This window comes from Ambystoma mexicanum, chromosome 5q, assembly GCF_040938575.1.
Source record: "Ambystoma mexicanum isolate Mex_15411 chromosome 5q, UKY_AmexF1_1, whole genome shotgun sequence".
Classification (NCBI taxonomy): domain Eukaryota; kingdom Metazoa; phylum Chordata; class Amphibia; order Caudata; family Ambystomatidae; genus Ambystoma; species Ambystoma mexicanum.
In genome coordinates, this window is record NC_090933.1 from 403,127,381 (window position 1) to 403,144,763 (window position 17,383).

Sequence of the window (17,383 nt, forward strand, 5' to 3'; positions counted from 1 at the left end):
GAGAAGGTGTTGGTGTATGTCATAAGAAGGCAGTCTTCAACTTCCTTCGAGTGCGAGCTCTGCCAGGAAATTCTGGAGGAGATTTTCACTTGTTGGGGCACTCCTCAAGGGGATCTCTTCTCTGCCAGTGTGAACAAGAAGTGCAGGTGGTTCTACTCCTGGGAAGTTCCTCGTTGGGAGCTTTGCATTAGACTTGGTCCTGCTCTATGCATTTCCACCAGTCCCTGTCATTCCACTGGTTCTTAGCGTTCACAATGATCTTGATCGCTGCAGATGGGGCCCAGAGAACATAGTACCCAGATTTGGTGAAAATGTCCATCTGCCCATTGTGGCACCTACCACAGAGGACAGACCACCTATCCCTTACAGAGGGGCGGGTCTTGCACCCAAACCTCTGCCGCCTGAATCTTCCCTGGCTACTGTAAGTTTGAGGTATAAGTCATGGGATTTGTCAGAGGACATTTTGGAAGTGCTCCTCTTTCCTAGAAGGCCCGCCGCCGAATCCATCTAAGCCTGCAGTTGGTGCAAGTTTTTGTTTTGCTGCCGTTTGAGGAATCTTGACTCTTTTAATTGCTCTTCCATCTGTTTTGAATTTTCTGCTGTCTTTGACCTGGACGGGTCTTCAGATCGATGCTGTGAAGGGGTATCTTGTGGCTATTTCGGTCTTCAAGAGAACATCCAAACAGGGCTCCCTTTTTACGACCCCCATGGTAATACATTTCCTAGGGCGTGGGGGGGGGGGGGTCACTGTAAGAAGTTCCCCACACAAGTTTGTTGTCCTGGTTTGATATTTAAATGTACTCTGCCATTGCCAGTGGGTGCTCGTTTGAGCCCCTTGTTTCCTGTCCAATCGTTTTTTAAACCTCCCTATGTGGTTTTCTCCAAGGAGAAGGTGACGTTGAGTGTGGCCATCCTTCCTCCGGAAAGTGTTCTGTGATTTCCATCTCACAAAAGATCAATCTTCCCATCTTTTCCTCCTCTGTCTCATTCTTCCAAGGCAGAAAAGTGTTTTTCTCCTGGAGCTTGCTCCGGCCCTCAGCTACTAGGTCTCTCGGACAAGAGAGGCTAGGAAAGATGACCGGCTTTGTTTTTTTATGCTGGGGTCCATGTTGGCAGGGCTGTGATGGAATGGGTAAGGATTTACACATGGGTCGCAGGGCTCATTCCACTAGAGGACAGCCTGCCACCTCTACTCTGCAACACAGAGTCCTTGTTCTGGACATTTGCCAGCGTGTGACATGGGCTTCTTTGTATACATTCAGTAAGCATTACTGCTTGGATTCTCTGTCTGGTCAAGACGCTGGTTTTAACAGGGTGGTCCTTCAGAGTTTTCTGATTTGGGTGATTTCCTTGCTATTCTCCCTAGTCCAGATCGTTATACTGCTTTGGGACTAGTCAGTTTCCCCATATGAATAAGCAACACAGGCATGGAAAGTAAAGCCTGTTTTACTGACCTCAAATGTCAGGACAGAGTTAAAAAATGAGCAAAAAGACTGGGGATCCCATAGCAATCTATGGAGAGAAAGGTGCAAAAAGAAAATCTAACGCTGAGGAGCCTTCAGAAGTGTCCCGGGACTATCCTTTCGGTTAACCTCCTGCACCCAGAACCTCTGCTGTTCATCGGTTGCCGTTGCAGTGTGGCCCAAGAACAATCCTTTTACAGTTCCTGCTCCCAACTCTAAGGGTCCTTACATGAGCAGTTCCTGTGTGCTCGCCATGTGATTCTCCTGCTGTTGCCTGCTTTCATTGTGCCTGGAGGGTCTCCTATTGTCGTGGGACTCCTTGAGGTCTGCATTCTGGGTTGCTTGGGCTGTCCAGCTACTTTATTAAAGGTTTTGTCATTGGGAAAACTCCTATGGTTGAAACTAAGGGGTCGCTATGACTTTCTCCCTGGGATCCTCCCCCCGCACCCCCCCATTGCTCCCCCTCTCCCGTATTGCTCGCCCTCTGCCTCTTGGCCTCGCCCTCTGCCTCTTGGCCTCGCCCTCTGCCTCTTGGCCTCGCCCTCTGCCTCTTGGCCTCGCCCTCTGCCTCTTGGCCTCGCCCTCTGCCTCTTGGCCTCGCCCTCTGCCTCTTGGCCTCGCCCTCTGCCTCTTGGCCTCGCCCTCTGCCTCTTGGCCTCGCCCTCTGCCTCTTGGCCTCGCCCTCTGCCTCTTGGCCTCGCCCTCTATACAGATCTCCACTCTCCTCTCTCTCGGATCTTACTACTCTCTCCCTTTCTCTTCTCTCTCCCGCTTTCCCTTCTGCTCCCTCTCTTTACTCTCAATCTTCTACGCCTGTGTCCTGATCTTATCACACTCTCTCTGCCTATCTATCCCACCTGTCTTGCAGCTGCTTCTCTACACCCTCACCACTACCGCCTTAGTCTCACTACTCCTACCATACACTGTCACCTAAACTCACTCCCTCTGTAAATCCCCCTTCACTAAGCTATCCCTCTATTTCCCTCACCTTTTGCACCACGTCACTACACTACACACAACTGGTACCACTCGTACACATTGTTGGAAATATTTTCTTTTTCCTGCTTTCCTCCCACAGACTTATATGGGGCACCCTTTTTTTGTTGCTTTGAATCCTGTCCTGACATCTTGGAGGCAAGTAATGCCTTGTGCTTTACTATTTCCTTTTTCTCATTCCTATAGGGAAACTGATTAGTCGACAAGACTAGCAATACTGAGCGACTGGGCGTGTTGGTGAATTTCTCGTATAGTTATTGCACACGTCATCCGAAAGTGAAGTGTGGTGAGGATACTTAGCATCCTTATAAACCTTTGCTGCAATGGCTTTTTAGTTACTTGGACATTGTGCCTAGGATGAACTGGTGGCACTGGATATTTTCCCTAAGCAAAACAAAACTGTATGCTGCCATACGGTAGCCCTAAATTGCACTCCTCAGGGACAACTAGTCCCAGGTCCAGTAAGAAGGTCTATAGTCTGGGAGACTCAAACAAGGTACGCCCACCCAAAGACACGAAAGTTCAGTAAATCAGAGATTTCAATAGGTTAAATAAAGCACAGTACTGCAAAAATGATTCAGTGAACCAAAAAGGTTAGGTAGATGGAGACAAGTGATTCAGAATCTGTAGAAGTTGATAAAAGGTCATATCTTTATCTCATCAAAGTAAAGAGAATACCCATATGCATCATACTGGGATCACATAAAGCATAGATAATACCATTTTACAAGTATACATCAATTTAAATCAAAACGAATGTACCAACAAATATGCAAGTTGTTTCCACTATGTGACAACTTGTGTTAACAATATTCACACAAATTGAGTGGTTATACACCATTGGTTGGTACAAAGATCCAAAATAGCTCCTTTGAAATTGGTATGTTGCCAACACATTTCAGATTCCTAACAATCCATCTTCAGGGCAAGAAAGCTATCCGTTTAGATTTAGATTTTAAAGAGTTTGGCCGTGTTGCTCGACGCTGCACAGATGCAGCCATGGATGTGGGCTCTCTTCTTGGACAGAGTCTGTATTGCCTTTGGAGCAGGCGCAAGGCCAGTTAGTCAGACGATGCGCCCAAGACCCTCCCCTTCATCTCAGCCACTCTGTACTTGCGTTTCAGGGGTCGGTGTCATGCCAAGAGTTAAACTTGGAGCTAGGCTTCAGATGGATTCCCATGACGGGGGCAAGGATGTCCAGGAGTGTTGGAGATGGAAAGATGCAGGTTAGAGAGGGCTGTGTCGGGGTGTGAGTCAGCCGGAGTGGTAGGAGGAGCAGAGAAGGTCGAGACAAAAGCCTCCACTGACGCACGCTTCATGGGCTGAAAGACCGAGAAAGTAGGCGGCAGTGCTGGGGTGGGCTTTGCCTAGGGGACAGAGTTTCAGGTGAGAGGAAAGCAGAAAGTGGTCAGTCCAGGAGAGAGGTGGTAAGAGGATTAGAGGGGGGGATGTCTCAGGAGATGAGAACATCCAAGGTGTGTCCAGCAGAGTGTTGGACCGGAAGGTAGAATGGAGAAAAAGTGTGTTAGAGGTTGCGGAAGAGCCCACAGGAGGGATTAGAAGCATCCAGGTGGATATTGCGGTTTCCAAGGAGGATAAGTTGAGAGGTGAAGGCAAGGAGAGAAGAGGAGCGGTCGGCCCACTCTGAGAGGAAGATGGCAACCTGGCCAGGTGGCCTGAAGATGGTGGCCACAGTCTGAGAGAGACCACTTAGTAAAAGCATGAATAGTGAAAGCTTTTTTTCTCCTCAATTGGTTTGACTTGCAATTGCATCTGTGGGTTATTTATTTTCCGGCAACACACAACTTTAGTTTTCTGGCAGGTGATTACCAAGGCATTCTAATTACAAAAACGATGTTCTTTAAGTTACATTAGTCCGACGGGGGCTCTGTTATACACGCAGCAAGATGGCTGCATCTTGAGTGCTCCCAAGATGGAACCAAATGTCCTATATATCCTCTACTCATTAATGGTGTGATCCTGAAATATCACTGCGTTTTCATTGACGGGCAAAGAGGCGAATACAACACCCCCTGCGTTGAATGAAGCAGAGAGAACTAACCGAAGAATGAATCGAGGACTTGGGGCCTGATCAGGAAGTGAATGACATCGGCTGGGCGGGCTCAGCAGCTGCGTCATATTATGCGATTGACGACCAGGGCCCTTGAACGGTGTTGGGGGATTTTGCCAAAGTCTGGTCTGTGACCAGACTTTAGAAAGCCCACCTAGGATGAACCGGGGACACCCCTTAGGCTTAGCCTGAACTACCCAACGGTTTGGTAGCAATGGCTGAGGAGCCAGGCTTAATCTAGGAGGGAGAAGGGATGCAGTGAGGCACACAATACTCGGAGCATACACTTAGTTCAAGGAAACATTAAACACTAGAAGTTAGATAAAAAATAACCATTTATTTTACATACACTAAGGCTTATAACTTTTAGGTACGCTAAGTACTATCACACAGTAGTATTAAACGCAGAATACTTACAATATCCAAATTATAAAAATACTTTAGAACACTTGTAAGGTAACACAAAAGTAGAAACATTTGAAACAAGTATGCAAAATTTAGACCAACTTGTGTAACTTTAGTTAACACCTGCTTAACCAATCTTGGGAAGTTTAACCATATCCTGGTTGAGTCTCACAAAGTAAGGGCAGCACTGGGGAACCAGTGACCAAGGACTGAGAAAAGGCAGCTAAGCAGTGGATAAGGCAGAGTCTATGAAAGTTTCCTCAGGTGGTTTACAGGTTAGTATTAGTTGGATTTCTGTACATAAGGAGCACAAAGGATTGTCCACCCAAATGCATCTCAGTGTAGGCCTGGAGGGGATGTAGGTCTGGGAGGGGTATGCAAGTAACAGCTTAACCGCAGCCCTCCAAAGCCCCGGAATAACAAAGCAGGCCCCAGGTAAGTATTAGGGGCTGAACAGTACCTTGTAGGCCAAGAAACTGGTGCGCAGGACGGTCCCGAAGTAGAGGTGACAGCAGACCCCGGGTCAGGATTCTTGGGCTTGAAGACATGAGAAAAGTACTGGAGATGGACCTGATGGTTGCACTCCAGAGGTTTGATGCCCAGCATCGCAGCACGGGCTTGTTGGTGCCTTTTTCAAGCCTTGGTTCAAGGGCAGTTGTCGTGCAGTGCAGTTTGCCTTTTCTTGTTACTCTGTGGCCGAGTGGACTTTCAGGAGCTTGGTCCAGTCACTGGAGCTCCAGAAGGATGCCTACCAAGTTTCAGACCAAACCTTGCTTAAGAAGACGTTGCACTGCAAAATGACACTGGACCCCAGGCATTGAGGAATTACAGGCCGTGCAGGTCGAAACTCGTCCAGGGATGGTGCAAAATGCAGTTTGTTGTGGGACAGGTTAAGCCCACTGTTAGGCAAAGTTTATTTGCAGTGCCCTTTGGGACCACTACACACTACTGGGACTACAGGTGTAAGCAAAATCAACCTTTGGTATAAGTCTGTACTGCACAGTTTTGGTAGCGTAGCTGAGCACCCAGGCTTATCTCAAGAGGGGAATGTGAGCTGTAATGATGTTACACAGAGGTCTACAATCCCAAGTATTGAAATAGACTTTTGCACTCAAGGTTTCTTGGTAAAACGCTTATTAATTTATTTCACTCAGTTATAAAACATTCACTAGAAGGAGGCAATCTATATCACACAAAAATATACTTCAGTACTTTACACGGTACGGGACTGATGCACTTACACTACTTTGAAGTAGGAGCAAAAAGGCATAGGTTAATAAAAATATTAGTTACTCTTAGAGTGCAAATAGTTTGAGTTTGCCAGAGGAGCCAATTCAATGCAATAGGTTAGGCCAAAGTCAATGGGCTAAAGTCTTGTATAGGATAAAGCAGTTCTGGTAGTTAAACGGAAAGGTCTTTGCCAAAGTTCTCAGAAGTGGTTCGTAACAGAAAGATTCATATGTTGGGTCACAAGCTGACTAGGCATGCAAGTTGCAAAAGTTCCAAGCACTTTCGCAGTGAGTACCTTACAATGAAGAAAAAGATGCAGCTGAAGACTTCTGTTCCTGGCAGTTCCTGCAGATCTCGCTGTTCCTGAACCTCAGTCGTATGGGACAAGAGGGAGGACGTCAGGGGACTCCTGCACTGGGACTGGCCACAAAGCTGCCAACTGGCAAATCTTCGATTACGGCAGCTGTAGTAAAGCACACAAAATGGTGTTCCTCTCCCTGGTTATTCGGTTTCCTGGATCACTCTGAGGAAAATACGATCAGCTCTGAGAATGGTATCCAGGTGGCTTACGGTTCGAGTTGTTTGGTCCCACCAACTCAAAAGGGAAAAGTCGTCCTGGCAGGGCTTCTCTGTTGAGGTGAACTTAGCGATTCGGACCTGCAGCTCTTCAAGCTCGCCTTCGGTTCTTTCGTCAACTCTGCCGTCCAAGCCAAGAGACTCGCCTTTTATCCATTTTACTCCCATTCATTCTAGCCTCGCTGCCACTCATCCAAAAGGGTGGCTGTCCTTCATGGACAGTCAGCCAGTCATTCACGCCAGAGTGCATTTGGGTCTCCTAGGAGACTAAGCAGAGGGAGTTTCGGGCACCTCCCTCACTTCCTGCCCACCCCAGACACTTGGGCGCCAGAGTCGGTCTTCAGTCCTGAAGCCTGCCAAAGGCGAAGGAACAAAGGGACCAAGCCTGGTTTGGCCTGCAGAGACCAACTCTAGAAGGACTTCCAAAAAGAAATGGCGAAAAAAGACCGGGACTCGTTTAAACAAAGGGGGCTCAGACGCCATCTTGAAAAACATGGCTCCCGTGATTTTTAGCTACGAGTGTTCGCGGTCGGTAGGCCATTGTAAAACCACTGCCACCAGCCATTTCGAGAGGAAAGGGTAGCATTTGACTGCTTCATGAGTTTCTAGACACAGGGGATACTAGGGAACCCCACCCCAGCACGCTATAGTAAGATAAGTTGTGCTGAGTCTATGAATTTGAATAGACTAGTAAAGTCAATTTCACTTTACTTTCTCTGGGAAACAGTAGTTTATCCTAGAGAAGATATTTAAATCTTGGGGAAAGGTTTCCCTGTGTCACGGTAATGAGGGTGCTGTGTGACGCACATTAAAAGATGATGCCTATGGAGTTGTCTAAAACTCCTTAACTAAAGAAAACACAAGAGTAAAATCCATTCAAAATACATGAGTGGGGGAAAAAGGCTCACACACTCTCCAGGTAAAATAAATCAAGTCCTCAAAATCCAGCAAAGTTGCTGGGGGTCTCTAAGGTGAAGGGAATTAGCACATTTATGTGAATTCTTCATAACACCCACCGGTCCAAGGGAGGAAGTAGTCTGCTTTGGGGCATCCCTGTAGCATAGAAGTTCTGGTTGGGACTGCAGCGGTCAGCTGGCTCTGGCAGTCGGTGGAAGTAGTTGGGTACGTCCTTCAGTTCCAGTGATCGACTGAGTTTTTGCTCCACGACCCTCGCCTTTTATGTAGGAAAACTGGCTGAGCCCACCAATCACCAGACATGCATTGATTCAAACTTGGGGTGGATGTCCAGTGATGACAGCCAGACTCCCAGCACAAACTGGTTCCAAACAGGCACACTGCAGGACAAAGAACAGAGTTGTGGTCACCTCCCCCACTTCCTGTCCTCTCAGGCAATCCTGCTGAAGACCCATCAAGTCCTCCCCCCCCATCCCCCAAACCCCCCCACCCAGGCAGGTAGAAGAAGGCTCAAGTAAGAACAAGTCATCAATAACAGGGCTTAAAATGTACAGACATAATTTTAGGCAAATGGTGACCCTTGTGCCCCTTACCGCAGCTGCGAAGGCAGTCTGCGACAAAAGCCCACTAAAGGTTGTGCAAAAATGTACACTGCCAACAGCCTGTCAGATGAACTTGTAACAGTAACTAAATGTTACTGGAAAAGCGAGGAAAGGGAGACATCGTTTCCCCTCGGCACTCCACTTAAGGTGGGGTGTGTTGATCACGCTAAATGAAATACAGTTGGGACAAAAGGGTGTCATCCTGTCCTGGAAACATGTGTTAACACAGGTAAAATAAAAAGGGAAGCTCAAGTAGCTCCCAGTGACACTGCACAAAGTGCTGTGTGCTGCAATAATAAAAGGCAGATGCTAGAAAAGATGGATGAAATCATACCTGCTTTAAATAGTATCAAAAGTAGCGAAAAACGGTTCCTGTGGTTAGAGTAAAAGAATTGAGCGGGTGTGGAAAACGGTTCCCACTCAGAAGAATGTCCAAAATCCAATAGTCCAGCAAAAATGTTGGGCGACTCACAAAGTGAGTCCTTGTCTTGGCCTTCTTAACATCCAGAGGGCCACCCTTCTAACATCTACCACCGGCATGATTCCACCTTGGCCGCACTTGAGGTAAGACTCGTAGGGCTGTCCATTGTCTTGTTGGAGCACTGGCTCCCTTCAAGCATGGCTATCTCTTGCTCCAGACCAGTTGCTGGGGATTTGCTGCACACATTTTTGCCTTTGCTTCCAGCGGATTGGAGGGGCATTTGTTCTTTAACATGTCACTAGGGGAACCGGCATGCGAAGCCGGCCCCCATAAAGGGCCTTGCTGCATCATGTCTGGACCAGGATGGGATTGCTGGGATCTCCCCTCTACCCAACATCCTGCCCTGTGAGTTCCTGTTAATTGTTGGTGTGGTGCTGTTTGTTATATTTAAAACACTATTTTGTCAAACTTTTTCCCCCATTTTCCTTGCAAGTTTTTTTTTTTTTTTTATTGAATTGAAATCATTTTCTAAACTGTTTTTATGGTATTGTCATGTTTTTCACTTAAAACAGTTTACAGCAAGACCCAACTGAAACACTTTTATATTGGAAATGCATTGTTTTGATTTGACTAGCCATCACGTTTTTCACTATTTTTGTTTAAATGTTATTAGCATATGGTTTACAATTTAAAACCTTTTGCCATTATTTGCAAATCACAAGATGCACAGTTAAGAAGAATCAGTTATATTTAGACCCTGCCTATTTTTACTTCTTTCCTAGCTAATCATGGGGCTTGGCACCCAAGGAGCAGAGAAGAAGAGTGCAGCATCTATCGCATGCTTCCTTGCGCACAATGGAGCAGACCTCACTGTCAGGAATAAAAAAGGACAATCTCCTCTCGACCTCTGTCCTGATCCTAGTCTCTGCAAAGCATTAGCTAAATGTCATAAAGAAAAAGTCAGGTGTGTATTTATTTTAAAATGTATCAAAGTTGAAATAAATGTTTACTGTGTAATTTTTGTGTGCGTATAATGTCAATAGTAACAAAACCTTGTAATAATGACCCTGTAAGAGCACTCATTACCAGTCTGCTCTATTTGAAGGACAGTCTCATTTCAAACGGTGGCTTGTAAACCTGCATGTTGCTGCATCATTTAATTACTTGAGATTTGTCCTACTTGTATTCTCTTAGAAGTGTACATCTTGATGTTGGGCAGAATTTCATGCAGTACCTCTGGGACCACGACGTACAATTAGGACTACAGGTGTAAGCAAAAACCAACCTTTGGTATAAGTCTGTACTACAGTTTTGTGGTAGCGAGCTGAGCAGCCAGGCTTCTCTCAAGAGGGAATGTGAGCAGTACAAGAGGTTACACAGAGGTGTTACAATCAGTGGTTTAAGCAGACACTTGTACTCAAGGTTTCTTGGTGAAACACTTAATAATTTATTACACAATCATTAAGAAAACATTCACTAGAAGGAGGCAACTTAGTATTATACACACACACACACACACACTTCAATAGCAAACCAATACTTTTCTGAACAAATTGGGCTCCTCTGAAATAAGAGCAAAATGGCATTTCAGTTACTTTCAATGGGAGCAACAAGGCACAAATTACAGAATAGATCACAAATACTTTACTTTACTTAGGCAGTGCAAATAGTTATAGTTCACTAGAGGACTGGGTTCAGTTCAATAGGCATAGGCCAAAGTCAACAGACTAGTGTCTTGGATAGGAAAGAGCAGTTCTTGAAATAAACAGTAAAGTCTTTGCCAAAGTTCTCAGAAGTAGTTTGTACGAAAAAGAATCATATGTTGGGTCACAAGCTGATTAGGCCTGCAAGTTGGGAAAATTCCACAAACTTTCACTGCGAGAGAAGCAGTCTCTCAATCTGGTTGGCACAGTACCTTAGTATGATGCAAAGGATGCAGCTGAAGATGTATCCTGGCAGTTCCTGCAGATCTGTGTTCCTGAGCCTCAGTCGTGGGGACAAGAGGGAGGACGTTGGGGTACTCCTGCGCTGCACGGGATCCTTGGAAAAAGCGGACAAAATGGAGTCACTTCAGTTCGAGTAGCTGTTCATCAAGCACAAACAAGCTGGTGTCCTTCCCCCTGGTTAATCCTAACCAGCTTCAAGAATGGTATCCAGGGGGGGGGGCGTGGCTAACTGCCGAATGATGGAGACGTAAACCTCCATCGCTCCTGTGCCACCAGCCGAATCCTGCATCCATCCTGCACATCTATCCACCCCAGATGGCTTAAAATTCTCCTACAGCTGTGTGACTATATGCTGCATCGATCTCCGACGAAAACCGGAGCGGGGGTGCTGTAAGATCCTGTAGAATTGTAGTTTTGTGGCCGTGGCCTCCGCACTGGGCAGCGCTCCCAAAATGGCCGCCATGAGACCAATGTTAAGCAGTGGACGGAGAGATCGAGACGCGGCAGCAGTAGGCGAGTCACAGTGAGGTGTACACAGGCCTGCTCTGGTGTCTGGGGACCGCCTGTGGCAGCGAGACACCGATCCTCCTGGTGCCTGTAAACACGAGGGACGGGCCCCCTGTGCGAACTGGCGCACGTGTTGTGGTACCAGCGCTCCCGCCCCTGAGGCGATACTGCATGACCAACTGTGCCCTGGCTGCTCTGCGTGGCGAGGGGTGATACGGCGCTGATCCGACTTCGGGGACAGAGGGGACACGTTTGTGCGCCGATTACCCACCCCCGGCAGCGCCCTTCACACACTGAGACGCATCAAGGCCTGCTCATCGGGTCGGCCACTACCTGATACACCGCCTGCAACGGCGCGGGCGCTCCGCATCGCGTAGAGCGCCTGCGGACTCATCTAATCCCTGCAGCCACTGACACCTGCTGCTCTGTTCCAGAGAACAACTGTGCGGTAAGGAGAGGGGGGCAGCATTGGGCGGGGGCTCGAGCTTCAAGACACTGTCGACCCCCTGACTCCCCCCTTTTTTTGCTCTTAGGCACGGCCCTGCCGAAGCCCTGGGTTGCCCCTGGATCTATGAAGCGAACAAGGGCTTGGGACTGGAAGAACCCACTGCCTGACTAACATCCTTGCCCCGACCCTGCCCCACCCAGTGAAAGGAACCATGACACAACAGACCCGGGTGGGTCCCAGTGACTGGTCGGCGCACTGACAAAGTGTCCTTGGGCCAACAACGTCACAACTGGTGCAGTTCCCTGGGTGTTCCGCCCACGCGACGCCTGGACTCGGCGACAACATTCCTGGCCCAGCAGCACTACCAGCCTCTTGCCCCGCCGCTGTCCCCTCTACCTCCGCCCAGATACCCAGCAATGGGGAAGGATAAACCCAGGAAGACCTCAACGCAAAGCAGAATTGAACAATACGCTACCACGCCGGTGACTCGCTCCCGGCAGAGGTCGCAAATATCTGAGTTAGACTGCGTGGAAGAGGATATCTCCCTCAGAGATGTGTGCCATTGCCAGCTCCAGAACTTCAATGGAAAAAAAGATGGACAGTATTGGTGCGGACATGTCCCTACTAAGACATGACCTGCAAAAACTAACCTCATGCACTGGGGAGGCGGAGGCACGAATTTCAGAAACCGAAGACAGCCTACGAGGGATAAACCGCAAAGTGTCCGGCATGATGGCACGCATCAAGCTCCTGGAGGCTAGAGTGGATGATAGCGAAGGCAGATCCAGGCCAAACAATGTTTGCATACTTGGCCTTCCCGAGAAGGCGGAGGAATGACTTGTGGACACATACGACGTGCAATCCTTCTTGAAATTTTTCTCCATCGAACGGGCCCATCGAATTCCAACAGGCAGGGTCACCCTGGGAGCACCGCCACACAGTTATCGCAAGATTTCTAAACTATAGAGATAGGGATACAGTGCTGCAGTTGGCGAGATGGAAAGTGACAATCACGTATAATGGATCAAAAATCGCCTTCTTCCCTGACTTTACCAAGTAGGTGCAAAAGGCACGCCAATCATTCGATCCGCTCAAGAGGCGCCTCCACTCACTGGGTGTCTGATCTTTCCGGCCCAGCTCAAGATTTACTACAAGGGGACATCGGTGCATTTTACAGATCCCAAGGAAGCGTAGAGTTGGGCCAAGAGGCACATAGATGGAGACTGGGGCCCTGGTTGGGGGGGGGGGGGGAGAAGAGAACGCAATAGACAACATCCTGAGCACCCACCCGACATGGCACCAAGAAAACACATAAGGAGCTATAACAGCCAGTGAGGATGCCTGAAACATCGCACAAGTAACGCAACGGAGCTCACGCTCCATAATGGAAATCGAACCATAAGGCATATCTAGGCTGGCAGCCGACCGAACAGCTGCCCCCCGATCAAGGAAACGAATCAAAAGTAAAAGTTTTAATTGGTTGAAAGTTTATATTGGGTCGACAGATGCTTCAGTTGGGGGTGGAGTATGGGGTGGGGGGAGTTGAGGATGACGTTTTTTTCTGTTTTCAATGTTTAGCATCCAAGGGCGAGATGAGTACGCTGTACAGATCAAACACGGTACAACTGCCGCGTACACAATCGAGGAAACATATGCACAAATCTATGCCCCAAACAGCCAATGGCACCTGAGACTAATTCAGCCCAGAGAAGGTTCAAACTCCTGTCATGGAACGTGAATAGGCTGGGGTCCAGCATCAAAAGAAGACTGGTACTGCAACACCTAAATAGACACTCCCCGGATATAGTCTTTCTGTCCGAAACACACCTTGCAGGAAATGTGTGCAAATTCTTCCAAAGATCAAACTACCGCACAGCAGTGCACGCTGGTTTCTCCATGGGTGCGAGAGGGGTGCTCATACTGATCCACAAAAGGCTTCCACTTGTGATCACACACATGCTACAAGATAGAGGAGGCCACTATGTACACATCCAAGCAACGCTATGGAGCCAAACCCTGGCACTCATGGCAGTGTACTCCCCGCCACTTCTCTTTAATGACCTGCTAACCGAAATCACCCCGTCCTGGCAGCAAACCCTGCAGACACATGGGTGTTAGGAGGGGACTTCAATGAAGTCATGAACAATATCCTCGATCGCACGCACTTGAGAGCCAGGAATCCCGCCACCACCACCAAATTGGCTTCCTTTGCGTCATCACTGGGCCTGTGTGTGTGTGACGCGTGGAGAGACCTGCACGCTGAGGTTCGACAATACTCTTTTCATTCTGGGGCACACGCCTCGATGTCCAGAATAGACTATTTCTTCTTACCATGCCAAAATATTCATAAAATATCCAGCGCATTCTTGCTCCCGCGGGGGATCTCCGACCACTCACCACTGGTACTCGAACTGGAAACGGCAAGACCACGACCGCCCCCATTGTGGAGGCTGAACACCTACTACTTGGGGTTCCCGGACCTTCAGGAAAAGATGGAGGCAGCTACTTCCAACTATTTTGAGTTGAATGCAGGCTCGGTTGACGACCCCAACACACTATGGGAAGCGTACAAAACAGTCTTGCGCAGTGAAATCATCTCATGGACCTCGGCAAAAAAGAAGGTACAACGCGAGAGAATCACCGAAGGCGAAGTCACGTCCAAGGAATTAGATCACATTGCCAGAGACACCCCGGAGACAAACAGAACCCTTATAGTGGCACAGCAGAAGCTCCACAATTTAGCCTTGGACTGTGCCAAAAAGGCACACATTGCAATGAAAGCACAGCTGTACGAGACGGGAGAAAAAGCAGGCAAAATGCTCGTGTGGCTGGAAAAGCGCGACGAAGGACAACAGAAGGTGAAGTGCATCAGAACCTTGAATACAGATCTTGTCTACTCCGATGCCGAGATTGCAGAGCGCTTTGCAGAATTCTACGAGGACCTTTACAAACCCCCCACCAATGCTGCAGTCAGCACCATACTGAACGGCATTGACATCCCAACACTTACCACAGAACAAGCTACCACTCTAGACAACAAAATTACGGCTGACGAAATAACCATTGCCCAACTCCAAACAGGCAAGACCCCAGGTCCCAATGGGTTCCCACTTGACATCTGGAAAAAGCTGAACCATCTAGATATACCCACGCACTTGCTCAACATGTTCGAACACTCCCTGGCCAAGGGCGAACTCCCACCAGACCTCCGTAAAGCCACCATCTGTAAGAGGATTCAATTCAACACTACAGCTAAGTCAATGCCTAGTCTGGGATACTGAATGGAAACCCTTATTGATATATCTTTATGTCCAGTTCATGAGTTCTGGACGACTACCCCTATATAACACCCCTCTCTTAGAATCCCCCTGACCCCACTGAGCCAAGAAGTAGTTCTGTTTTGCAAGTTTAAAAGGTTTATTTGAGAAATAAAACAAAATATAGATACCACGCTTTTATAATAAATTAATGATCGAATCGCCCTTCTAAATATAATGTTAATCAACAATGGGTAATCTGACACTAGCACACGTCTTTATAATCAATGAGGAGTTAGTATAGGATGGATAAAGTAGCAAAAATACTTTTATGATTTCAAGGGAAAAGCAATGAGGAATAAAATGCAGTACAGAGATACTTGATATGATTTTAGCAAAAGATAAGATAATCACTTTTTCTCTGGCAATTCACCCCCCTCCCCTATGCAATGTAAGAAATGGAAGGAGATGGAAGTAACACACACAGTTCTCAGGAATGCAATCAAATACAATACGAAATTCAATTCCCACCCCAGCAAGCTTAGAGAAAACCGGTATGAGTTTTAAAAACACAGGCCCAAGTGCTTTGAATGTGGTGGCAATGAAGTGAGAAATATGCTGAAAATGCTTTTAATTCCCTTTAGGAGGTTCAGGGTGAGTGAGAGATACTTGGGATGAGCTCAGGCTCACTTTAGCAATGATTCAGGGATGGTTATTAAGAGGCAAACAAATTTGTAGCAGAGGAAAGCAAAAAGCTGCTATCTTTTTACAGGTAAAGAAATCAGGCCAAATCGCGGCAAAATTCGCGAGTGCGTGAATCGTGATTACGGCAAAAAATATAAGGAGTAGCTGAGATTCTAAGCTGTCAGAGGAAAGTTAAATTTTGTTCCTAGCCCAAACGGTGCCAGAGATACGGACGATTAAATAAAGGTAGTTTTTCGGATTTAAAGTAAAACTCAAAATGACAGGTGACAGCTTGCAGCTGCAGAATTGACAGGTGACAGTTGTGCAGCTTTAAAAATGACAGATGAGACAATTTCTAGGAGGCTATTCTACTTAGGTTAAAATAGTTTGGATTAGATTATTTTAACTAAGAGATTGGATCTGCACAGTTCTGCTAGGTGCTCACAATATATGTTGTGCAGGAATGGGCCTCGCCACGGATCTGGTCAGGTTTTGGACTAGACTCCGGTTCTGGTCTCGGCACTTCACAGTGATCTGGGTCACTGGTTCTGCTCACAGCGGTCTGGGTCAGCTCTGGATCTCTGGTCTGGTCTCTGGCAATTGTCCTTGGCAAAAGAATTCAAACAGCTCGCCCGGCTGTGGAATAGTTCGCAAATGATTTTAAGGTTGCTGAGGCCTGCTGAGAAGAGTTCTCAGTTTGTGTGTTTAGGCCCTTGCTTTAAGTTCTGAAGTGAAGTTCTGGTCTTTGGAGATTGATGGATTTGAAGTCTGGATCTCTGGATGTGAAGTCGTCCGTCAGCATGCTCCGCAGCAAATGGAATTGAATGTCTCTACCTGTCCCAGCAGTCTCTTTTTATGTGTTTTGGAAAGTGGGTGTGTGCGTTGGTCATAACTAAACCTGTCCCTCTCACTTGTCATTGGCCCAATTCTCCCCTCTCCCATGATTGGGGGAAGGAAATGTGAGTCAGAGTGATGAAGTCTGTTTATGGGTCAGAGGATCCTCCCCTGGTCAGTTTGCCCACAAATCTATATTTGATTCAAATACATCCTTCCCAGATATACAATTTGTTGAAATTACATGTGCATATTATATATTCCTTATGGTCCATGCTTGTCCGCCTCTGATCTTCCTGGGGGCTTGCATTCAAAAATGACAACATTTTGCGCTTTTTAACTGGTTTTGCAATATCTGACATTTACCCAAAATTACACACATGTGCGCAAGGAGTATGGACATTAATTGAAGTGTCAGATTTTTAACATGCAGACATTTGGAGTGAGACCCTATTTTCCGCTAGCAACCCCCCAGAATACACCACAGGGTCCTAACGCCTCTCAAAATGTTCACAGAAAAATCACAAAAATAATGATATTACTTATATAATTCTGACAAGTCCGCACTATGAGTTATCTATCTTTTTAAAATTATGCTCTGGTCAAAAAGGGGTGTGGCTTCCCACATCACAGGGTGGAATAACTGGTTTATCCACTTCCCCCAGGCTCAGCTGCTAGCAGAGGCACTGCCCCTCCCAGTTTCCCCTAAGAGGAAGCCACTTTTACGACGCCCCCAATATAACATTTGCCTGAGTCCAGGACAGGCCTTTGTTCAACTCCCTGTAGTCCCCAGCTGCCACTCCCCTTTCAATCAACAGGGCCATGTGACCTCAGGATGCAGCCAGGCCTGGCAGGAAACACAGCTGTTGATCCAGTTTCAACTCCTGTCGGGGGTAGTTGTCAGGCAGAATCCAGTTTCATTAAGCCAGGTTTCAGCTAAATGTCACTTTTTGTTCCCAGTTTTCTACGTTCAAATCAAACTGACAATTTTTACCTATACATTAATTACTTCCTTCAAGTCATTTCAG

At 47.2% G+C, this 17,383-nt stretch overlaps 1 protein-coding gene across 2 annotated transcripts in view; it reads left to right on the top strand.

Moving 5' to 3' along the window:
- The window catches only part of MIB1 (MIB E3 ubiquitin protein ligase 1), an 863,979-nt gene that overhangs the window by 719,752 nt on the left and 126,844 nt on the right, over window positions 1–17,383 (top strand). For both annotated transcript variants that reach the window (XM_069620891.1, XM_069620890.1), the window contains exon 16: window positions 9,462–9,643. In XM_069620891.1, coding sequence (XP_069476992.1) covers window positions 9,462–9,643 — 182 coding nt within the window. The remainder of the gene's footprint in view (window positions 1–9,461; window positions 9,644–17,383) is intronic.